The sequence below is a fragment of the Rhinolophus ferrumequinum genome, chromosome 5 (genome assembly GCF_004115265.2).
Source record: "Rhinolophus ferrumequinum isolate MPI-CBG mRhiFer1 chromosome 5, mRhiFer1_v1.p, whole genome shotgun sequence".
NCBI classification, from domain to species: Eukaryota; Metazoa; Chordata; class Mammalia; order Chiroptera; family Rhinolophidae; genus Rhinolophus; species Rhinolophus ferrumequinum.
Genome location: NC_046288.1, coordinates 24,902,798 through 24,928,696, shown reverse-complemented (window position 1 = coordinate 24,928,696; position 25,899 = coordinate 24,902,798). Strand labels below are relative to the sequence as shown.

The 25,899-nt window shown below is 32.9% G+C and overlaps 1 protein-coding gene across 8 annotated transcripts in view; it reads left to right on the top strand.

The window, feature by feature from the left end:
• Positions 1 to 25,520, top strand: part of EPHA5 (EPH receptor A5) — a 339,363-nt gene extending 313,843 nt beyond the window's left edge. For 4 of the 8 annotated variants that reach the window (XM_033106466.1, XM_033106467.1, XM_033106464.1 and 1 more), the window contains 4 exons: positions 2,604 to 2,753; positions 12,690 to 12,883; positions 16,034 to 16,189; positions 23,338 to 25,519. In XM_033106466.1, coding sequence (XP_032962357.1) covers positions 2,604 to 2,753; positions 12,690 to 12,883; positions 16,034 to 16,189; positions 23,338 to 23,443 — 606 coding nt within the window. In that variant the 3' untranslated portion in view covers positions 23,444 to 25,519. Of the gene's footprint in view, positions 1 to 2,603; positions 2,754 to 12,689; positions 12,884 to 16,033; positions 16,786 to 23,337 lie in introns of those variants that run through there. The other 4 variants (XM_033106462.1, XM_033106465.1, XM_033106469.1 and 1 more) reach the window with 3 other exon arrangements.
• Positions 25,521 to 25,899: the final 379 nt, after the last annotated feature.

Sequence of the window (25,899 nt, the reverse complement as noted above, 5' to 3'; positions counted from 1 at the left end):
GTTTAAGTTCAGAGTGGATACAACAAAGCAAAAATCATATATAATTTTAAAGGTAAAAGACAACATTACAGAATTTCCTACATTAAAATAATAAATATATATACATACATATATCTAGAAAGTATATGGATACATAAATATGTGTGGCACTAATGGGTAGCTTAAACTCTCTGCAGTATAGTATATTCATTTGAAAAACAAATACAAAAATATCTAAACCTACCTTTTAAGGATTTAGATGGAATGAAAGAGTTGTCCCTTCAAAAAGTTTTGATTTACTGACAGTATGTTCATGCCTAATTGCCCTTCTTACATACTATATAAACTGTTAAGCTCATATCTTTGGAAAATTATTCACTAAGTCATATTGTCATAATTAGCATAAATCAACACTCTTTTCTGCAATGGAATTGCTTCCTGAATTGATATGTTACGTAACTGACAATTATTTCTGTGAAAAACTGTATCAGTACAACAGAATTTTCTGGGCAGTCTATGTATTGCACTTCTTGAGTTTAAATCCCTTATGATAAACTACATTTGTTTAATTCTAAATCTTTACAATGCCATCAAGTTTAACTCCTTGTGAAGACAGGAATGTATTGTATATTTTTCACTATACAATGAGGTTGACTTTTGTTTCTATACAAAAGAACACTTTTGTTGTCCCTTATTTTTATGATAGGTGTGTTTCACATTTTCTTCTTTAATTCAAACTTTTTAAAATTACTTCTACTCATAGTCTAACAACAAATTATTCATAGATTATAAAATTTACATATGTTGCATTTTTTCATTGTTGCTTTGTTGAATCAGAGATATTTAGGGATTGTACTATGCTGAAGATAAAGAGTAACTTATCTAAGCAAACAGTCTTCTAATGGTCAGCTTAATAAATCAATAAATTAATTGATGGGATAGCAATTCCTCTTCTTCTAGACTTAATTATTTTTGTCATTATTTGTATTAAATGAAGCCTCATTTAAGAATTCTCTTGGGATTAGATTTACACTTAACAAACTTGGCCTAAGCAAGATTAAGGTTATAGAAAAATCCATTCCCAGTAAGATTGGTTGATGTCTTAGTTAAATGCATAAAATGGATTGTCAAGGTCTGTGTCAAGGTGTCGTGCTGGGAAAGAGGGAGACAGATGGGAAAGCAGAGATCCTGAGACCCTCAAGTCTTATTCCTATGAAATGGGGTGTGGTGGCAGTTTGTGGAAAATGTATATACTGAGAGATAAGAAGGTAGGAAACTTCAGATAGTACTGATGGCCAATATGATGCTCAAAAGATTGGGAGAAACATTCTACGTTGCAGTATAAAGTAATCAACAAGCTACAATTTTAAGACGTATAGTAATAATATAGAATATCACAACACATAGCCAGACCTAATTGTGTGATCTTACCTATGAATATTTCACTAACAAAAGTATGTTTCAGGAGACTCTTCTTAAAGTGGCATTGCCATATTTCTCAGGAGCAAATAATACAACCTTAATTTGAATAATTCAAATTAATTCAGAGAACAATTTCAAGCATTACATGAAACTCTTATTTCCTCATATGTCTGGAAACTTTGGTTCATAAAAAGCAGTTTAAGTACCATTTTTTTCTAGTATGTGGATTAAATTATTCCCTTCCTGCAAAATGGAATGGCATGTGTTAGTCCTTTTGAGCTAAAATATTCAAATCTCTCTCTCTCTCTTTCTCTCTCTCTCTCTCTCTCTCTCTCTCTCTCTCTCTCTCTCTCTCTCTCTCTCTCTCAGCTCTTTCAATATATTTTTGCTTATAAATGAAATGTTTGGTTGCCTGGGGTTGCTGGCTTTTAAAAATGAAGACCAAAAAAAAAAAATTCATCGTGAAATGGGAAGGATAGATAAGTGTTTATTTATTTAGTGAACTAAGAGAGAACCTATCTCACCAAATTTTTTACAGAGTAAAAAATTCCAAACTTGATAATGTTGTAAGTTTTTCACCATAATCTAATTTCAATAATTTTTAAAGTGGTTAAATTAAGTGATAAACCTACCTTTTAGGGGGAAAAGAAAGCCTAACCAAACAAACACAAAAATATGCCAGCAGAAAATAAGAGAAATCAAGTCTAAAAGAGATTGCATAATGTCAGTATAACTAACTTTTTAATACATCTGATTTTCATGCTTGTCTTATTAACTGTTAAGCATCTCGGAGTTGCATTTAGCACTGAGACTTTCCACTTACAATTTCTATATTAAAGAGAAAAGCACCGTGGGAATTTGAGTCCTTTATCCTCTGGTTGAAAGTCATGAAAGTACACGTTCTTGATTTGTTTAACTGCGTGTTTTCCCCACTTAAAGCTGTCATCCTGATACTGTAATTGAGACATGGGTCCTGTATATGTTCCAGTAGTCAAACAGAATTTAAACCAGAAACCTCTGGACAGCCAGTCAGGAGTCAGTTTACAAGGGCTTAGGAACTGATATGTGAAAAGAGACTGCATGCTGTCAAACAGATTCACTTAAAAATGCTACATCTCTTTCTGGATTTTTTCAGCGAGGCAGCAATATCCCTAGATACATTTGAAGTATCTGAGAACTTTTTTATTCTTTTTCAATTTTAGGGAGGCAAAATTCCAATCAGATGGACTGCCCCAGAAGCTATAGCTTTCCGGAAGTTTACCTCTGCCAGTGATGTCTGGAGCTATGGAATCGTGATGTGGGAGGTTGTGTCTTATGGAGAGAGACCCTACTGGGAGATGACCAATCAAGACGTAAGCATGGGACTATCTCCCTTCAAATTTGTAATGAAATGCTTTTGCTCTCTGAGTCAGGAGACATAGTACTTTTTCATTTCTGCACATGCGAGTTGCTTAAAAAATGAAATCTTTTGCTTACCCTCTAATCTGTTTTGTTGCTGTTGAAATATCCTTTATGCAGAAGCTTAAAATGAGTTAGAACAAAGGGAAGTAAGTTATTATTATACAAAAGCTCAGTCCCTTGACAGACAGTTCCAGCTATACTGTAGTGATGTTCAACTCGTTTTATGTCACTATCATTTTCAAAGATAAAGAAAGAACCATCAAAGAATGAGTACTGACAGGCAAGTTTTTATGATTTGCATTTGATAAAGGCAGCTAAAACCCTAGACCCAAATGATGGATGATAATTGATTTAATAGTGGATGCTCTTAGAGGATAAAAAAGAAAAATCTATGTTTTGTTTTGTTTTTTTAATTTAAAAATGTAGGAAAAGCTGTACTGTCTATTTGATTTGGAGGGATAAAACAGATGTTTCCCCACATGGAAAAATAATCCATGCTTAAAATAATAGAATCCTAGAATTAAAAGAACCATGAAAGAATCTTCTATTTAAGTTTAGTACTTTTACTGTATCATGCCTAACACATGGCTCTTTGGTCTATACTTTTGTAATTTTCCATTGTTACTATTCAATGCAACCCTTTCCATTTTGGATCCCAATTGAATTTGATATTTTTCCATCAAATAACAAGAACAATTATAAAAGCAGCTAACATTTATTTAGCCCTTATTATTTGCCATACACTGTTTTAAGTGCTCTACCAACTAATATATAATTACTTCTTTATAAAACGATTATATTGAAGTCTTAACTGAGTAGTGTGCTGGTTTAAAACATTTTTTCCCTGTAATTCTTTCTTTCATCCAGCTCTGTAAAATCTCTCTTTAATGTAATCAGGGGTTATTAGACAGATACTGCATCTCTCCAGCCTCATGTCCAACAACAGTTCCATGCCAGATATAAAAATTCAAAAAATTCAAGTCCAGTCTAAATCAGAGCCAGTGCCATATCCATTTCAAAGTATTTTCCACAACTGCAGGGTCAGCCTCACCGTTGGTGCATACATTGGGAAGGAAGAATGGTCAGATTTTTGCTCTTCCTCCTCTGCCAAAGGCTGTGTCTGTACTTTTCAAGACTTTCCTGAGTGGAAAGGTGGAACAGAAGGGGCAAGAATGTTTTCATAATGTTTGGCGATTGATGCCTCCTATGAGACGATAACCCAAACTTGAATGTTTTAGTGATGTATGTGTCTGAGCTTTCCCAAAGCCCCTTGATGAAAGCCTCCTCCCTGCAAAGTCCCTAGAGAGAAGGATGTATTTCACCTGACTTCTCCCAGTTCCTCTCACTTGCGCATGCTCTCTATCTCACAGTCTCTTACTGTACCATACACGTGTCTGCTTCACCTGAGGGAAACACGTTCTTCTTGGATGCTCTGCCAGTCTTTCCTCTTTTCAATACTATTACAGGCTGCCCCAGAAAGGCTGCCTTCTTCATATTTGCCCCAGTGAGAAGCTAGGATACACTTTAGCATTCCCAAAGATTACAGTTGACCCTTGACAATGAGGTGGTTAGGGGCACCAACCCCTACACAGTTGAAAATCCACATATGACTTTTGACTCCCCCAAACCTTAACTACTAATAGCCTACTGTGGACTGGGAGCCTTGCTGATAACATAAGCAGTCAGTTAACACGTATTTTGTATGTTATATGTATTATACACTGTATTCTTATAATAAAATAAGCTGCAGAAAAGAAAATGTTATTAAGAAAATCATAAGGAAGACAAAATATATTTGCAGTATTTACTGAAAAAATTTACATGTAAAAGAACTCGTGCAGTTCAAACTCATGTCATTCAAGGGTGAAATGTATTTCATAGCATTCTTCTCTGATTGCAGTAGTAAATTGGGCTGATGGATTCTTGCCTCTTTCCAAATATACAGCAAGACATCTAAAATTGCTGCAATTGGTTTTCTTTGTGCTACATTCATTTGGTGAAGGAGTGGGTTATATCTCCCTAAATTTGGGAGAACATAGTATCTATTGTTTGAAAGTCTATGGTTTTAGGAGCAGGGCTATGATAAAAGTATCACTGAACTCTTGGTGTATATTTAACAACCCATCAGAGAGATATTATTATTCCTGTTTTGCAATTAAGAAACTAAGGCTTGGAGAGATTAAATGACTTACAGTAACAAAAATAATAAGTTAAAGCAGAAATTTCAAGCTGGTTCTCCACAATTTTTATACCTAACCACCACACTTTCTCCAACTGAATTAATGTCTACTTCCCTTTCATTTCCCACCAGTGATCCTAGATCACCCTTCTAATTGAATATAAGATATTCATTCAATATTGAATGATTTCTCTGGATTGATCTAGACTAGATGAAGAGTACACCTGTTTGCTACTTTCTGTTCTCCAGATAAATGCTAAATGCTAACCTGAGCTGCAGAGCACTTCTTGGTTTGGCTTCTATCTTCTCTTACGGCTCATTTCAATGTCATGCTTTCCTTTAGTTTTTGTGAAAGCATTTTATTCTATGTTGCCAGCAAGCCTTTTCCCTTCATTTAAGGAAAACATTTGTCCCTCATTTGCCTAGTTAATTCCTTCTCACACTTGTGATATTTTGAATTGTGATTCTTTCACTCAGAATTATTAGTCTTTCCTAATTATTTGTATGATATGAATATGTGTAGCATTATTATCCACATTATTGGCAATTATACTTGAGATAGTTCTATCTGTCATAAATAAAATTACAGACCAAAGTAGAACATGACACCAGGTAAATTCTCCTAGTGTTGCTGCTGACCTTGACTGGCTTTGCTCATGTTCTTTGGGGTTGGCTGATCTGCAACTTGGCTTTGCTCCACCTGGCCTCCATCTTCCTCTGGAGACCGGATGTGAACTCATTTGCAGAGTGAAGGGCAAGAATAAGCCCAAATGCTCGTGAGCCTGGAACACCTCTGCTAAAACCCATTGGCCAATCCCGTAATCAGAAGATTGGTCCATTCCTCTGCTCATTCTGAGTGGACAATATAAAATTAAATGGAGAAGGACATAGAAACAAAGATGTGTGAAGGATTTGGGATACATTTTTTTTTCATAACTTTATTTCAAACTATTAAAAAAAATACAAGGGAGTGCTGATGTAATATTTTCGGAAAGTTATAAGCATAAAAACTAATATTTTGACTTTGGCTGGGTTTTCTACGAATCTAAATGAGGTTTACAGAAAATGATTATACAGTTACAGATCTTTTTAAAATATCTGCCTTTAATAGAGTGTCCAATACATGCTTTGTATTTCCTCAACAAGTTCACACTCATTAGTGGTGTTTAGTTTTCAGATATAGCACTAAGTTTGATATGCCTTAATTTCTATCTAAATTTGTATCCAATAACATGAAATATCTACTATATTTGCAAATCATGATTGGAAAAAATTATCAGAGAACAAAGTAGAAGAAATGATTTGACAGTTTAAAGTGATATATTCCATAATCTCCACATTCCACATACTATCTGATTCTAAAAAGGTTTACTTCCATTAAAATGTTACATTACCAAGACATTCAGAATCATCTAAATCTCTCAAAGATCTTTTGCTTTGTCAGGGAGACAGAAAGCTGTAGTAGGTTTCTTTTGATTTAGGATTGCCTCTGTCATCACAGAGAAAAATCATAACAACACATAATAAAAATAAACTAGAAGGATTAGGATGATTGAGGTAAATACCAGATCATGAACTCTGATTCAAGCTTGGGAAGCTATGAAATACCCTATAGTGAGTAGAAGCTCCTTTATTGATAACAAACATTTTAAATGTCAACATTTTTCAGAACGTAAAATAGAAACCAAAATAATGAGATTTCATTGCATTACACTTTTATATTTAGTGACAGTGTCTTTCTTTTGTAATTATTGTGAAATATATGAATACATAAATTATACCTACACATAGGTTACAAAATATTTTAAAAACTCATTTAAATAATATGTTTTTCAATCTTCTCATGTTAGGATTATTCTTGCCATTTTTTTTTTCTCAGTCAGTTATTGATTACTCTTTCTGTTGGCGAGAATATTTGTCTCCAAAAGGATATCAGCCCACTTTGTACTGGGTGTACCTCTCTTCTTTATGTCTATTCTTATTTTTAATTTTTCAATGGTATAGAATAGATAGTAGATATAGATATAAATATATGAACATATATCATTCTTCTTATACTGCTCAAATATTTTATGGTACAGCAAAGAGAATATTCTATGGTAATACACAGTTTAAGGACTTTAGTTCTCATCCAAATACTCAAATTAACAAGATTTGACAATGAGAAAATTATTTGATTTCTTAGCCTTCCTGTAATAACGCCTGTGTAATAATAAGTGTGTTGAACCAACATATATTGGTCTTCTAAGATAATATTGGTCTTCTAAGGATAATGCTGCCCTTGGATGCAAGTAATTATTTTAGAAAATTCTTACCCTTTTGGAAAAAGTGATATGTAAAGAAATATCACTACCTAAGTCCAAAATTTCTGTTCCTTGCTGTTTAAAAACAAAATCAAAAAACAAATATCTTGAACTGAAAGCCATTCATCTTGGATTCTATAACTCTAGGTCAGTTTCAGTGACTATAAAGGGAATGGACTTGAAATGAGGACTTTTAAGATCTCTTTAATCTCTGGAACTCTATTGGTCTAAGATAGATGTACTAAGAAAAATGCATACTCAATATATCTTTAATAACTACTGGCAAAAGGAACAAAATCCCAGAAAACAATAGTATATCTGGAACTATTTCTGTGGTGTCTATGATTATTTACAGGAATATGTACTTAAACTCTAGCCACTTCCAGGAGCTTAATATCTCATATCAACAAAAGGACTGAGATGTGAGATTTCAAGTAAATATCTAGCAACATAGGCACTCACACCCTAGATAGAACTTAATTCATGAAAACACCCAGCTGATGCTCAAATTCTCCCTATAAACTTCCTACCACAAATTTATCAATCCTACATTTTCATATCTCCTGTGATGAAGAATGCGCTATCTTACAAAATAGCTCCTTTTAATTCTAGATATAAGCTATATCCCAGGCTTTCATGCCAGAGAGACTTAAATGTGAATCTTTCCACTGGCGTTTAGCTGTGTAAACACAGGCAATAGTTAACCCCTGGACTCTCAAGTGTTTCACTTGTAAAATGTGTATAATAAAGGCTATCTTGCAGATATGTGGTAAAACTGAATGTAGATAATACATGTACAATTTGCATCACAGTGACTATGATATAATGCCTGGGTGAGTCTAGGTCCTCCAAGAAGCCAAGAGGGAATTAGATATACATTCATATTGTTAAAGGGAAATGCTTGTAAGGAAACACGTGGAGAAATGAAGGGAAGAGGTGTCAGACTGTGATACAGGTACAGTAGAGATGAAAGGATGATTGAGTGCAATCATCTGAGGCGGAGGGGCAGTTCTAACAGAGGTCGGCAAGGCTGCCAGGGAGCCCTCAAGCCAGCATTGTCTATCATAGGAATCTCGTAGGAATGAGCCTATCTTATTATCACTGCTACGTTCACTAATCGACTGGGAGTAATCTGTGCAAAGCATGGCCTTGGTGTAAGTGTGATGACAGGTTTTAGAGGGCTAAGGGTTAAGGATTATTGGTCCGTTACCATCCCTACAGGTGACTTTAGGAAATACATTCTCACAGTTGCCACGCTTCACCCCTTTTGCAATACAGACTTACTTCTCCATATAGGTTCAGGGAGCATTTATTTCATGATTTTGTGGATTCTTCCTGAGGGGAAACTCAGAAGAGGCAGGTTATGGACTGCACTGTAGCCCCTGTAGCTTCAGTTGAGCTCAGGACCTCACCTGGTCTTTAGCCTCTTCCTCCTCCACTATCCATTCTGCATTCCTTTCATCTATCAACTTGTCAGATCATGGTAGCTTAACAGGTAGTCTCAATCAATCCTTCATTCCTGGGGTGAGCATTTTCAGGACACAGTTGTTATAAATAAATAACAAGAAGGCATCAAGTGTATCATCTGGGTTCCACACTTACTTCTCCCTGTCTCGACTGTGTGCAAGAAGCTTCCTGTTGCTTAGTATCAATTACCTTTGCCATCATAGTGACTCTACTCATCGGCTTGTACCTGGGCACAAGTAGTCCATAATGCCCTGGTAGCAGCCATAACTGCTAGTTCAGTGGAACCCTGTTGTGTCCTTGGGTAGGAGTCCCTGGGAACATAGCGCAATATAGAAATTTCTGATTATATTGTATCCTGAGTAATGGCACCAACTCCTTTCAGTGTCTTGCCTCCAGATCGGTGCTTCAGCTATGCCTTTAAAAGATCTCCCAGCATTCTATGAAGCTAGTTGATTCTGGATGATGACCTAGGTACATAGGGGTTGCTGGAACCAGCTCATACCAGGTAGTGAGATTTTAGAACATTTCTACCTGAATGAGATTATGTTGGTAGCTTACAATCAATGTCAAGAGAGTATTTATATCACATAAAAGAGAAAATATTATAAATCTGTTTCCCCAACAGGAAAATACAGTTGTTAAATATCTTCCACCTCATCACTGAGTGAGTATGTGATACTCTCACATATCCTTCATTATGAAGTGGGTAACGTAGTTGGGTGACATGCTAGGTGAGATTCTATGTTTGTAGATCAAGCATAATGACTTTGTAATGTGGCTGAGGCTCTGTGAATAGCAAAACCAAGCAGTACTCAGAATAGAGTACCCACTGAACACCCACAGAATAGATGGATCCACTGACCCTTACATGATGGAAAGGGCCCAATAGACTCAACTTGCCACCAAGTGAGTAGTGCCATATTGGGTACTCAGAGTTGTGGTTTTATGCATTGGAAGGAGAGGCAGCATTCTTTAAACTGTGTTTAGACCATTGATTTACATATCAATGCCAAGAAAATACAGAGCTTATGATAATATTTCAGATATAACACATCTGAAATGGTGCCAGATTGTCTGTAAAAATTCTGGTTGTCTTTTTTTCTTTTCTTTTCTTTCCTTTGTTTATGTCAAACACCTAGATTAACAAATGTAATAGTAATAACAAAGCAATTAAGATTATAATTCATTCGTTATACATTATAAATTGTATGATAAAATGAACAGCCTAAATTGTGCTTTGGTAGACTTCCAGCGTTTTACAAACCACCAGAATACTAATACCACTGATTTCTCAGCCAAACTATGAGGGAAACAATAGGCAAAAATGAAAAAACAAATTTCAAAATACCTAACAAAAAATCTAAAGTTATAGTTTTAAATCTATTTTAAAGATAAATTCTAAAGATGAATTTAGAATTAAATCCAATGACCAAATTTTCTGGGCCAAATTCTAAGTTAACTTAGAGACAGGATATTATATTTTTGAATATAAGTATACATGAAAATAAAGCCGGTTAAGTAATATATTCTGGAAATCACTTCTCAGATCAAATATACTAACTTATTTTCAAACTAAGGAATTGGTTTAATTTATTCATTCCATAGTCACATAGAAAGACTAGCTGCTCTGTGAACTAAATATATTTTTTTAAATAGGTGCTGAAGAAAAAAATAAACTAATTGGTATCAGCTTTTTGAAAAAGCACATTATGAAATAAATTAGATTTTATGTAATTAAGAGTCACTATTTTCACTGCATAGTGAAATATTTTACATTATAAATTATATTAAGACATTTAATTTTGGTACATATATGCTATTAAAGGGAATAACTACCGTGGGGAGTCTTATAAGCAAATTAATAAACACATTAATATATAAGTGCAAATGGTATTTTTTATTCTTTTACTACTTATTTAATCACCAGTGAGAATAATATTTTCTCCAAATTTATTTTTAAAAATGTATTCTTTAAAATAAATTTTTGGTTAGTATCTCTCATTTACCTGTTGTCTTATTGTATTTCTCAATATGCATGAGCTTTTAACACATTAGATATGTTAACTATATGTTATAATTTTTGTAATATTTTCTACTGTGGTTTGCCTTTTAGTTTATGTTATTTTTGAGTTAACTAAGGTGGGGTGGGTGACTCTCAGGTACAGACAATCCCTGACTTACGATGGTTTGACTTACAATTTTTTGACTTTACGATGGTGCAAAAGTAATACACATAATAAATTACATGCAATATTCAACACTTTATTGCAAAATAGGCTTTGTGTTAGATGACTATGTCCAACTGTAGGATAATATAAGTGTTCTAAGCAGGTTTAAAGTAGGCTAAGCTAATCTATGATGCTCCATAGTTTAGGTGTATTAAATGCATTTTTGATTAGGAAATTTTCAATTTACAATGGGTTATTGGGACGTAACCCCATCGTAAGTTGAGGAGCATCTATATTTTGTTCATTATTAAATATTTACTTAACCATTTATTTTTAGAGTCCTGGAGCACGTTTTATTTCTCTGCTTGAACTTCACTATTGGTGCTTCTCAGGAAGCTTTATTTTATGCCTTTCCTGGGGAGATATAAACTACACCAACTTCAGGCTGTGACCAAGTGCTGATGATCCTCACATTTATATTATGAACCCAAATATCTCCTGTGCTCTAGCCAGATTTCTGCAAATTGCCATATGAGTGTTTTCCACTCATATCAGATAAAACAAGTCCAAATTATTCCTGCCAACATTCTCTGTCCCCATTTATGTGCTTGCTTCAAGTTAACAGCAACCACCATAGTGTGATAGACCTGAACTTGTTTTATCTCAAATACTTTCTCTCTCCCCTCAATTCCTTTGTCATAAATGCCCCTTAAATTTGCTATTGCATCCTCTTTCCATCTGTCACTGCTCTTGTTCAGAGGCCATTTTCTTTATCATAGAGACTGGTTTCTTTCTAATCATTCATAATTATCTTTGTAAATTTTCTGTTATAATCAGTATATATATATATATATATATATATATATATATATATATATATATATATTTCCATTTGTCAGATGAAATCTAAAATCTTTCTGAAAAAATTTAATTAAGTTTAATTGTTAAGGAAATATTCATAATAGGATTTTGAGAAATACATTCATTAATATTGGTTTTTGGTATCACTTAAACATCTGATTTTTAACAATTGAAAAGAATCTGTATTATATTCAGTAGCATAAACAAATCTTTTCTGGAGTTAGACATTTTGATGACAGCAACAACATCATAAATGTTTTTGATCAAACATTCTCACAGTTAGGTGGATATTCACACGTGGATACATTTAAAATCAATGATGTTTGTAATTCCTGTGCTACTAGAGAATTATTCCAAATTCCTGACAGAAATAAGTAGATGAGACCTAAACATTATTAAATGATACATGAGATAATTATGCTAAGTTAGCCTTTGACTTATCCATCGTCTACCATCCAAAAGTCTCTTTTGAAGTAAAGTTGCTGTTCCATTACTTTAAAAAGAATTTTAAAACTAATTTTTCATTAAAAAGACACATTAACTTTTCTGAGAAATCACTAGAAGACTTAATCTCTATGTGATTCCAGAATACAAGGATAAATAAAACATGTACTATTTATTTTTATGTCAATTAATTTTTAAAATCACCATTCATCAAGATCTGAGGTAAAAATGATTACCATTTATTTTCTTTATACTACGTGAAGAATGCATATCTTTTTATATTGTGATATTTATTTATGTAGTTTTATTTTGCAGCAAATGGAAGTAGTTGGGGATTTTAAAGATAGTGATGCTGGTTGTTACTGCAAGAGTAAGAATAAGAAAGAATGAAGGTTGGCTAGTGGGAGAGTTCTCAAGCTATTCTACACTAAATTGTGATGTTGGGACTGGTTCTGTTTTACACAGGTGATTAAAGCCGTAGAGGAAGGATACCGTCTGCCAAGCCCCATGGACTGTCCTGCTGCTCTCTACCAATTAATGTTGGATTGCTGGCAGAAAGACCGAAATAGCAGGCCCAAGTTTGATGAAATTGTCAACATGTTGGACAAACTGATACGTAACCCAAGTAGCTTGAAGACGCTGGTTAATGCATCAAGCAGGTACAAGGCCAGACCTAAGAGATTTTCCTGAATTCAGCTAAGTCAGATGCATGCCCCAAATATTAAATCAATTAAATCATTTTTGTACACGTTATCCTATGAGTCAATATGACAGTAATTTATTTGATTATGCCGTGTTTCCCCGAAAATAAGACCTAACCGGACCATCAGCTCTAATGTGTCTTTTGGAGCAAAAATTAATATAATATCCAGTATTATATTATGTTATGTTATGTATGTTATGTTATGTTATGTTATATTATATTATATTAAAGACCCAGTCTTATAGTAAAATAAGACCGGGTCTTATATTAATTTTTGCTCCAAAAGAAGCATTAGAGCTGATGACTCAGCTAGGTCTTATGTTCGGGGAAACACAGTATACCTAAGCTAATAGTGTAACATGCAGTTTCAGAAAAATGTTAACTCTAGCCAAATTCAGATAACATTTAAAAAAAAAAACAAACAAAACGCACACATACACACACACACTCAAATGCATGTATTTTCATGTTTTGGGTCCCACATAGTTGTGAATGGGAAAAAATACGATTATAAGACCATGAAAAGCCAATTGAGCACTGATATATTTTAAACTACAGATACCTAACGATTAGTTTTGATTTATTTAAAATAGATTTTAGTGTCTGTCATATTTTATGAACACTGACAACCCCTTTTGGGACTTTACTCTTATGCAGTTGCACACAGATATTTGGCTAATCATTTACTGTGCAGTTGCAACAGACAGAAAATTGATAAATGAGTAATTTTGTGGGAAAAGTTTGTGTGAGCAAATAAGCATATTTTTATTTTTATGATTGCATTTAAATAATGTTGCATATTTATAAAGCATACTTTTCCCTTTAACCTGAAAAATTACAGACTTATCCTCTCAAAAAATAAATCAATTTGATTCTCTACTAGGAAATTCACCGGATTATTATTTTCACTATATTTGAAGCAATTGTTTATTTTTTGCAAGAAATAAAAGTATGCCACTAACTGAACTGGCTGCCCAATAGCATGAACTAAATGAGAAACAATTTGTTGATAAAGTTACATGTGTTCTATGAATCTGACATAATGTTTGTTTACTAGGGCAAAAAGCCATTTTTAAATACAAATGAGGAAATGAACCTTCAAACTCTGTTCAGGCATCATTAACTTTCTGTGGTAGCAACTGGAGAATGCATCTTCTTAGTGATTAGAACTTATGTTGTTCCTGAAATATCTGCCTTTAAATTGTTTATTGTCTTGTAAAATAATAAGCATTTCTCTCATCTACGTGTTTGAATTATGTTAAGTTGCCACAGATGGACATAAAGGAAATCATAAAAATACATTTTGTATGCTCTAAATTGTGTTAATTTATATCAGTATGATCATTATAGCTTGAGAACAGTTTAAAAATCTCCAAAGAATTCTCATATTGCCTTGTGTGCAATATGTAGCATCAGCTTGCAAGGTTTCATTTAAACAGATTTAGCTTAAGACTGTACCACTCACTACCCATTTTTGTTCAGTCATCTACTAATCCTGATTCTAGAAGATGTTAGTTCCTGACTTATTGTCTTTTTCTCTTTATTCCTACCCATGGTCACAAAACTTGGTGATTTCAGTAATCATGTAGATGATGTTTGAATGTCTCTCCATACCTTGAAATTATCTCCTTTAGTCATTTTGTTTTCTAACTTACCTTGGACTCTTCTTATAGTCATATTCTAGACTTTGCTATCACCAAAAATTGCAACTCTTCCATCACCTCAAGTTCAAGATCCTACTCTTCAACTGTTTTTTCCTGTATTTCCTTGTCAACGAATCTTTTACCCCACTGCTTACTGGCTGCAAATCACTACAACACATTCATTTATTCATCCAACAGTATTTATGTATCTAATCTGTGTCATGCTGTGGGCTAGTTGCTGAGTATACAGCATTAAGCAACACAGTGTAGGGGAAGAGAGAGATTGAACAAAATAAAAACATTTAAGAACAACTTTGGTTTTGGAGAGGAGAGTGAGAGTAAAATTTAGGAGGATAAATAGGAGGCTAGAGTAGTTGTGCAGGTAAGACATGATGTCTTGAACTAAAGTGGTAACAAATGAGAGAGAAGTGGTCAGATGTGTAATATATTAGAGATAGAATGGATAGTGACAGTATGCACAATGGTAGATTGTGAGGGGATTTAGGATGAGGCAAGAGTGAACTCTTGCATCATACAGTATAATGGGAGTACTTCAGGAGGAACTGGATATGAATAAGATGAGTGTGATTTTGGAAATGTTGGGAAGATATTCCTGGGAGAAATATGGAGGCATGAAGTAGACACATGAATGTGTGAGAGACCTAGACTGGAGATTAAAGGAAAAAAAATAGGGAATAATAGATGCTATGTAAGCATGACAGTGGGTAAAATAGTCTAAAATAAAGTGGAGCAACAGCCTTGGCAGAGAAGATATAGGGCTACGTCCTGGTTGCCTCCAAAGTTTAAGTCAGGAAAAGGAGGAATAACAGGCAAAGAAGGTTAAGGAAAACCAGAACATCCAATGTCATAGTAGCCAAGAGAGAATAGTGATTTAAAAACAAAGAATAAAAGATGGTGTAAGGTAAGATTTCAAGAGGGAGATGGTAGTGGTGGTTGTTGAATGTTTCTGAGAGGTCATTCTTCTTACAGATTACAAAATGTTTGCAGATTTTGACAAAATAGAGGTCATTGCTCACTTCAACTAGAGCAATTTATGTAGAATTGGTTTGGAAGAAACTACATTAGAGTAAGTTGAATTGTAAATGGGATGTGAAAATGTATAGGGAACATGAGTAAAGAGACAGGTATTTGTTCTATATCTTATGATTGACATTTACTTAAGTAAACCCCCATTGATGGATATTTAAATTGCTTTGTATTAAGAGAATTTACTTATTAAACCATTATAAGTCCTCATTAACTATGGATAGAAAAAATCTGAATAGATTGATTTTGTATTCCATATTTCAAAACATTTTGTTCCATGTTAGCATCTGTATATTTTCCCCTACAAATGCACTTATAGACCGAAAGATCCATTGACTAGGAGCTAACATTTCAATGTAATTTGTTATAAAAGAGTTAAAATATTACTTTTAATATTTATGTTTTATGTGTTTTAGAGTATCTAATTTATTGGCAGAACATGGCTCACTGGGATCTGGGGCCTACAGATCAGTAGGTGAATGGCTAGAAGCAATCAAAATGGGCCGGTATACTGAGATTTTCATGGAAAATGGATACAGTTCAATGGACGCTGTCGCTCAGGTGACCTTGGAGTGAGTAATTTTTCTGATAATTTTTACATAATTGCTGGGACAAGAAACTTGTTCAGAAATCAATCTGGATGAGGTCAAGGGAAATTAGTTAACCTTTGTCCATGTGTGGCAGCTTTTAAGGAAGCCTCTTCTTTTGTAGCCTTTATTGTTAACAACTGCATGAGTAATGGTACTTGTGGCCAGTATGTTTGCTTCTTTGCTTCCAATAGCATTTAAATATTTGAATAATTGGAATAACAACTCTTTGGAAAACTGCTGGTATTTCATGTTGTGGAAAAGATGTTTTCTCGACAAAAGTTTTATACTGGTACCTATGTTATACAAATGTAAATATAAAAAACTGTAAGCACAATTGGTGTGACTAGTCCTACATACAACAAAACATAATCTTAAAATTGGCTATGATGAATACCCAGGAAACAGCTGCTTAAATGAAGCTTCGCAGGCAGGACTCTCGTTTAATCTTTAAATGGTGCACCTTATATTCTTGCAACCCAAGGATATATATTAGATCCTGCCTCTGATTTGTTATTTGGTACAATCTCAGTGGAACCAATTGTGCCCTTTTCTGTTTGCACGTTTAAGATAAAAGTTTATCAAATCTTACTAAATAAAAATCACTAGATTTAAATATTAAATTCTTTAAGGTTGTAAGTTGTTTGTATTTTATTATATAGTCTGTATGTGTAATTATTTTAGCCTATATATATATATATATATATATATATATATTTTTTTTGGTGAAAATTAACTGTTGTTATGGTGGTTCCATCTAGATTACGTTAACATGAATGATGTTTTAACCTGTGAATATAATAACTTACTTAAAATACCTACAAATTCAAAGGTTAAAATATTGTTGTAAAGATTAGAACAAAGTAGACCATTGTAAAGCAGTGAGCCACAGTCCTTATTCCATTACTTCACATAATATGAGCATTAAGTAGTTCTCTGTCACCATTTGTAGTATTCTGGCACTTTTGATTCATTGAATTCACTGCCCACTCACACAAAAGGTAACAGGGTACCATCATTTATCACCAGGTAATGTTACATTCTCAACAGTCCTTTTCCTTCAGACCTATAATTAAAAAGACCTAAAATAATTACTCAGCTCCTTCTCATAATTTACTGAATTTCATCCTCACTATCACCACCAAATCATATCTATTTGATGACACATTTGCGTGGCCCATTATTTCTCTGGACACTCAAAGAACTCATTTGTGCTATATTTAAAATAGTAAACAGAAATTTTTACTGATAATTTAAAACTATTTTTACATTATTACTATTTAATTTCTCAGTAAAAATGGTCATTTTAATTTATTAAAGTCATTTGTCATTTTATATTAAAATGATACTGTAGGTATTTCTTCTACCCAATGTCAGATTACTTGTAAATATATAATAAAATTATTTGCATTAAACAATGTCTCTTTTTTTATTAAAATAGCATATATACATATATTTAAATCTACTACTCTTTTGCTTCTCCTTTCACAGAATGATTTTAACCACAAATAATGGTTCTTGCATTAACTACCTGTTTTATTTTATCTTACGGGGACTCCAATATACTATACATGTATTTAATATCTTAACATTATGGTTTCACATTTTCTTATTTCTTTTTATTCTTTTCCCTTTACTTGCCTATCTGCCCGTCTGTCCGGAAACTCTCATTTTGAATGTTTCTTTCAAAACCTAATAGCTTCTTCTATCTGCTTATAATGGTTCTCCACCTCATTTCTATTCTCAAGTAATTTTTGTCTGGTCAGTTTTTCTTTACTTGGTTCAATTTCTTCTATTTATATCACTTTGGTAACTTCTTTCAATAGTGCTTCCTTTCGAATACCTTTGTCCTTTAATTCATTTACTGTAACCAGAAGAGCAAGATGAAGTTAGGAGATGTATCAGCACACTCCCGTTCAGAGAATATTGGTCTCAAGTCAATTGCTTCAGATTCCTGGGACCCATATAAACATATTCCTTTTAAGGAACTGGGCCAGCAAACATGAACTCCAGTGAAGCTGATTTGTTGGAAAGTCTAGCACCTAAAAATATGTGTACTCTTGTCTATTGTTTTTGACCACATTCTTCCTATTTTGATAAATATAAGAATCTAATGATCAAAATATTATGTTAAATAACTCACAAAACAGTGAATGATGAGTTACTTGTTTGGTCTGAAATATAAAGTATAAAAAAAGACTATCTGTACATTTTGCTTGTCCCTTACCCCCCAAAAAATCAGTCATTTTTAAGGACTTATGGCAAAGGAGCTAGGATATCAGCTAAGATAAAAACAATTTCTTAAAACACTTTGATAATTATTTTTATACTATTCTTTATAACTAAATATTAATTTTATGGAGGCTGTATAATATTATCATAAAATAATTTAAAATTCTCACCAGTGGTACTGTCAGGACAGAATAGAAACTGACAAGTGGAATACATCCATACCTGTATTATAATAAATGCTTAGAAAAAAATTAAAATCATTAATATAAAACAAAAGATCAAACTGCCATATAAATTACAAAAATATATTATAATTTGTGCCATGAAATTTGTTTTCATAGTGGATTAGAAAACGAAGAGTAAAGAATTACAATTTTTCAGAACCGCATACGTAAAAAGTTCCTTCATAAAGGTTTAATTTTGTTTATGATTTTTTTTTTTTTTTTTGCCAACGCAGGCATACATGGCTTAATGTGGGAAGGAAATGGGAAACTTGGAGATCTTAGATTCAAAACATGTTTAACAAAAGAGGCTTTCACTCCTAGATATTTCTGTCTGCTGTTCTCTGCGCCTAAACCTTGCTATTCTGTATGCAGTACTCATATTAAAATAATGTTGTGGTAGTAAAGTCACAGTCTGTACGATGGTGTGTAAATACAGTGGGTTATTGTTGACCAGGGGAAATGTGTGCTTGAGGTTAGTTGCATATCGAATCCAAGGATTCACGTTTAGGTCCGTATGACAGCTGCTTTTTAAATTCCTTGTCAGAGCTTTATTGTCAACTTTTGATTATTCAGAAAATGAGCACAATCCAATGAATTTAAATAGTATACCAAAATGTGTGTAAGCTAAAGAGGTTCCTGTTAGTATCATTTATTCAAATGGGGTCATAAGCTACTAAAAGGAGTTTTCCAAATCCAGAGCCAAAAATTGTGCACACTAAATCAAATATATTTCTTAACTTATCCATAGAGTCATATGCATAATGTATTCTATGGTTAAAGTACACAAAGGAGTACTTACTATACTCTTTGTTCTACAGAATTGAGCTAAAACTTCTAGTTTAACCCTCACAATGTTTCTTCCATTGAAAATCATGACCAGACCACGGTTAATCCTCTCTTGCCAAATGTAAATATATTTATCTTGTGCAGTAGATATATAAATGATTGTCAAGATTCTTCTAAGTAAACCCAAAATTTCCAAACCTGGAACTGTACGACGAAACTATGGTAAAAAGAATAAACACTGAAGTTTAGGGAATATTCACTAATCTCTCTTCTCCCTTCTCCTATCCAGCAAGCATTGCTAAGTCCCCCTGAAATAACTGAAAAATGTGTAAAGAAGAATGGAGAAGAATGAGTAAGGGAATGACTAATCCACAAATGGATGAATGAAAATCTGAATTCTGAATAATCAAGAGTTATGCAAAAAAAAAAAAAAAAAAAAAGAGTTACTCCAAAATCAACTAGATACCTCTTATTATTCTTTATTTTTCATTCTGTCATTTTAGTGTTATTATAATATTAGTGTTTCCCATTGTTGAATATTATGGAATAACATTTGGAAAAATGCTGGAAGGTAATCACAGCAATGGAAATTTATTACATTTGCAGCTTTTCTCAAACTAATCTGCATTGTTGATAAAACCCAAACTTTTTTATGTAAAGATACTATTTTCATCACGTTTAAAATTATAAGCCTATGCTGAAATATAGTTTTCAACATTAGAATTGACTTGGGGTATTACTTAACATTACATGTGGTCATGAATAAATAAGTATAATAGTCATACAGGTGACACGCTTAAAACTTTGTCTCGCTATAAAATTTCCTACATAGAAAAAGTAAATGAGGAAAATAGCTTAGATTGTATTATTTCCATTTTTTCAAAAATTATTATAAATAGAGCAGTAACTGCATCATTACATGTAGAATGTTTTAATTTTGATCAAATTTCTCTGAAATTATAACTGCAAAATTAATAATTTAATATGTACTTTAAGAAGTAAAATGGTAATTGTTAGAAATCACAAAAGTGTGAGACAAACTATTTAAAAGAAAATATTTTAATGCATTTACCAATATTAGAATAAAGTTATTAACCTTTACTAAAAACATTTTTAATACCATTTTAATTCTCGTTTGTAATATCTTTACAAATATTACAAAGCACTGAACCAGTGTCTTTCTGTGGTCAAGTTATTTTCGGAGAATTAAATTATATTTAAATATAATGTAAAAATAAGTTAAGAGAGTGGAAATAAAAATAAGTTGAACCAGGGATTTGATACCAATGGCACACACACACACACACACACACACACACACACACACACACACACACTTCAGATTAAAGTTTTGGTAATGTATATGCAACGTCCATGCTGTTTGAGTGGGAAAACATATAAATTCTTCTTTTTTTCAGGCCTTACTGGTTATTTCAAAAGTCTCGTTCCTAATAATTGGATTAGCCTTATGCATTGTGAAATTTAAGTACATATATATCACAGCAGTACTTTCAAACCTGGCTTTGTCAGAATCACCTATGATAAAACATATGTTTTTAAACTTCATTTCAATTATTAATTATTTAAATTCTACAGTAGAGATTGATTGTTTTAGGTTAAGAAATGTCCTGACTTAGGGTCCAAAGGAGGTTAATGAGCAACCATGAATACCCGTATCTACACAAGTCTTCATAATTCAAAAGTAACATTTGGAAACATGAGATTATTTAGCCCAGAACTGAAATATCCATGAAGTATAGATTGGGTTCATAGCTTCAGTCAAAGAAGTAGGTGTTCAGTTTCCTTCATTATCTTCTTCTTTTAGAATTTTGGATATTTGATGTTATATCTATAGAGTTCTCATTTTACAGCTGAATAAATAATTGCATGTAATTTGCAATACATGCCTCAAAACCACCTTAGTAGTGAGAAATTAAAAGAGTATGGACTTTGGTGTCACATTCCTGGTTTTAGTCATAGCTCTGCTACCCAATGGCTATGTTATGTAACCAACTAATTTAAATTCTCTAAGACTCCGTTTCTTGATCCATAAAAGGAGATTAGCAAAAATGTGTATCACAGGGTTATAGATTTTTCTAACATGTAGAAAGAAGACATCTTAATTGCCCCCTGTTATTTTTATGTTCAGTGCAGTGGTTCTCAACCTGGGGAGATCTTGCCACTCAGGACATTTGGCAATGTCTGGAGACATTTTTGTCTTGTCACAACAAAGAGCCAGAGGTGGTGCAGCACATCTGGTATTTAATGGGTAGAAGCCAGGGATGCTGCTAGATATTCTACAATGCACAACATAACCCCTACAACAAAGAATTATTCAGCCCATATTGTGAACAGGGAAGGCTGAGAAATTCTGATTTAGTTGAAAAGAGATGAAATGAAACTCAAGCCTCTTTTATCCCTGTGTTAGTCTGTAACTAGCTATTTTTTATTCTATTTCATAACTAATAATAGTGATTTTGTTTCAAAGTGCATTTTTACTAGTTTTTAAGTTTTGCTGATGATTGTCTTTCACGCCTACCATTATTATTATTTCTATATTGTACTCTGGTCTCTTGAAACTATGATAATTTCTAAGTTTAATGTTTAATATTCACATTCTAAGAAAGCAATATGTTTCCATCATACCTATCAATTGTTTCTTGTTTAGCTACTTGCCATTTGCTAAATTTCTCATAAGAAATTTAAAAAAAAAAACAAAAAACATAGAAAGAAACCTAAGGTATTACTTAAAGAAACAATTATTTCCAAAGCCAATACATATAAAGCCTAAGTACCCACTTATTTAAATTCAATCCTCTGGTAAGTAAGAGATGTCTTTTAGTTTCCAAACCTATTTAATTCTACATATACTGTTTCTGATGTTATTGTGTTCAATTCTATAAAATTCTAAGACAATCTAAAATTAATACACTAATTTAATGCAAAAATATTCTACTTGCAGCATAACATGTTCGATAAAGTAATTAAAGAAATCTAGTATGGTGGCTTTGTCATTTAAAGATGTTGAATTCTTTATGGTATTTTTTTTCCTATAATGTTATTTGCCAAACATACCTGAGTCATTATACTTGCCAAATACGTACCTTAAGTGTATAGAAATCCTGAATATCCTGTGAAATAACATTTTAAAACCATAGGCACTGGCCATGAGCTCCATAATATGCTGTTAGTTTTGAAATCTATACATTTGTAATTTCCTTTTGCATAATAAGATGTTTAAAAGAAACAATATGAAAATATCTTGGTTGAAAAGACTTTCTGATAGCATGTAAAAAACGTCTTCCAGAATGCTGTCTATGCCAATAGCCTGGACTTTGTTTGGCAAAGAAAGCAAGCTCTGGTACTTTGCGTCCCAAGTAAAAAAGAAAATATTTCAGTGTTATAAGAGTAATGTAATAGTGATTATCCCCTAAATACATATGTTATATAAAATGTACTGACTGAGTCATTTGAAGAATTTAGTCTTCAATTGCTGTTAGCAAAAAAAAAAAAAAAAAAAAAAAAATGTGTGTTGATATTGTAGGCCCATATTTTCAAAACTGTTCAATAAAATTGTACCCTTTAATTTACATATTATTAGTAAGCATATGTAAATTTTTTCACCACTCTGTTCCCCCAACATAATGATGTCCAAAAAAAGGAGCTGAATATATATTATAGCACTCTCTTCATTTTAAGTAATTCTTTGACTGCAAACTGATTTCAAGGTACAATTTTGGAGACTGCCTTTGAAAATTGGACACTCTGTCTACATTGAGATTGTATCTCATTAGTTTCTGCAAAATATTTGCTTCTTTGCCAGCGTGAAATTTTGAGGTGTGCTACAAATTGAATCAATACATACATCCAACGTGTGCTTTCTTCATGCAGGGATTTGAGACGGCTTGGAGTGACTCTTGTTGGTCACCAGAAGAAGATCATGAACAGCCTTCAAGAAATGAAGGTGCAGCTGGTAAATGGGATGGTGCCAGTGTAACTTAATTTTAATGTCACTTCGTCAAGTGAATGATTCTGCACTTTGTAAACAAGCCCTGAGATTTATTTTAACAAAAAAGGGGGGTCGGGGAAGGGAAAACTCAGTGATTTCTAAATCTTATGAGAGCATTTCTTTCAGCCACAGAATTTGTAATCAGTGTTTTACTAAAATCTCCTTACCTTCCTCTGTCTTCATTTTTTATGAAGCAAATATTATCTGTACGGAATAACAAGACAAGGTTAAACATTATCTTATGTGACAGCAACGAAATCCTTCCCACTACAAAATTTTATACATGAAATAATATATAACTAGACACAGCACCTTTATAGACTGACTTAAGGCAGCCCCTTTCAAAACTTCCAATAATCTACTTGAAAGGAAAAGTTTTATAGCCATTTGTGGGCTAACAAAAGCTGCAATTTACTGAAGTTTACTTCAAGTCTTAATTGTCTGCATAAGTTTATTGAAGAGCAATATTGTCAGATAATTTCTTAATAGATACCTTCTTTTGTAATTTTAAACTGCTGTTACACAGCATTAAGTTATAGAAACTAGTGTATAAACATGTTGCTTGGTCAAGGACAAGTACAATACAGGGTGTGTATTTATTTTGTGTGTGTTATAAAATTTACTTTCGGTTGCTCTTCTGGAAACTATTAGATAATAAATGTGTATATACTGTATAATTTGCTGTACACCCAAGAATCAATTTAAGTTGGAGTTTTGTGTGTATGTACTTGCACATGTGTGCATCACCATTCTGCTTGCATTTTTAATAGTGTTTTAATTTTAGCAGCATACAGGCACAAGCATTCCAGAATGTAATAGGAATAGCAGGAATAGGGAAGCAGGAAAACAAAATTTAACAGAAGCTTGTGGTTTTTTTTTTTTCCTCTCATGTTTCCAAAAGCTACTAAATCTCTTTATTCACTAATAGGAAATATCTATAAGTTCAAATCCCCTTAGCTTTTTAAAAACACTGTGTGATATTTGTGACAATGCAGTTCTTCTAGCCATTAATCTTGCAACCCTGTAAGAAATTTCACCTCTCTGAGTCCCAGAAAATATCTTGTCAAGTAAAGTTGACACCAACGGGCATATTTTCAGCAGGATGTAGAAGGATTTAACTGTGCAAAATGCTCTTAATGTTAAATCCAATCCAGGCGCATAGCAGTAAGCATTACCCCTAAGTTTTAATCCTTTGTAGCCGTTTTCCCTGTGGCTCACCTCTAGAAATTCTGATACTAAGGCAGCGAAGGAATGATGACAAATATATGTATTTCCTTGAGAATGTTCTCCGTTTCAAAGCTTGACAAGTTATATTTATTGATGGCTTTCTATTAATATGGAAATTTCATCTTGTGTTTAGTTATATCAAATTGAATTTCTTTTGATGAACCCTCCAAAGTATTTAATTGGCCTTATTGAGGAATATATGTCCCACGTATATGCTATATATCACACTTGGTGAAGACTGACCTTTGTGATACCAATTACACAGTTTAGTAGAATTTGAACAAAACTGAGCTCCTTGGTAAAATAAGCAATTTTTGGTATTCCTACACTTTATAGAAATCATGTAATGATGTGATTATTCAAGGAGCACAGCATTTGAACAAGAGTGCCTACTCATGATTGTCAAAGAGTTTATCAAATAGAGTAGCCTGGATTAAAGAAATCCACAGGAAATATACCTGCATTATATTAATGGTACTTCCTTTCTCTTTCCCAAGATGCTGTTTCAGTTGAATGTTAGCACATAAAAGAATAAACTTTTGGGAAATAGTTACTTTCTACCACGCCCACATTTTACTAAAGCAGTGAAGTAGCTTGTTGCCAAAGAACATGGACAAAAGAAAAAAAGGGGAAAAAAAAGAAAAGAAAAAGTTCTAAAGAATTTTCAAATGATGTATTGACTTCTGTCTAATTAGGACTATAACTCCTTATTAAGTCTATACTGTACAATGGTTCCACACAAACTATGTTTCACATATGCTTTGGTTTAGTAAAATTTCCTGAGAAAGTAGAGAGAGGTTGATTTAACAAGTAAGCAATCACCACCATTATTAAAATTGCATTTGATCCTTTCAAGAAACATAAAATTAACTAAATTAATTCCTTTTGTACAAAATAATTTGAGATTGTGGTTGCACTTCATTGAATTTTGTAAAAACAAACAAATCTAAGTGATAAAGTAACAATTGAGAAACTTCAAAGTAAAAATAGACTTACTGATTTAAAAGAGAAACTACCATAAATTTTAGAGCTGATGAACTAACCACAATTAGTTACATGTAAGCAAGATATTTCCGAAATTGTTTTCCAGTTTTCTATGCTCAAAGATGATTGAAAGGTTAAGATAAAATGCATCTCAGTGATTAGAATTTGAAGTAACAATGTAGATTTCCACTTTTTCACAAAAAAAACATTCACTAATTCGGATCAACTTATTT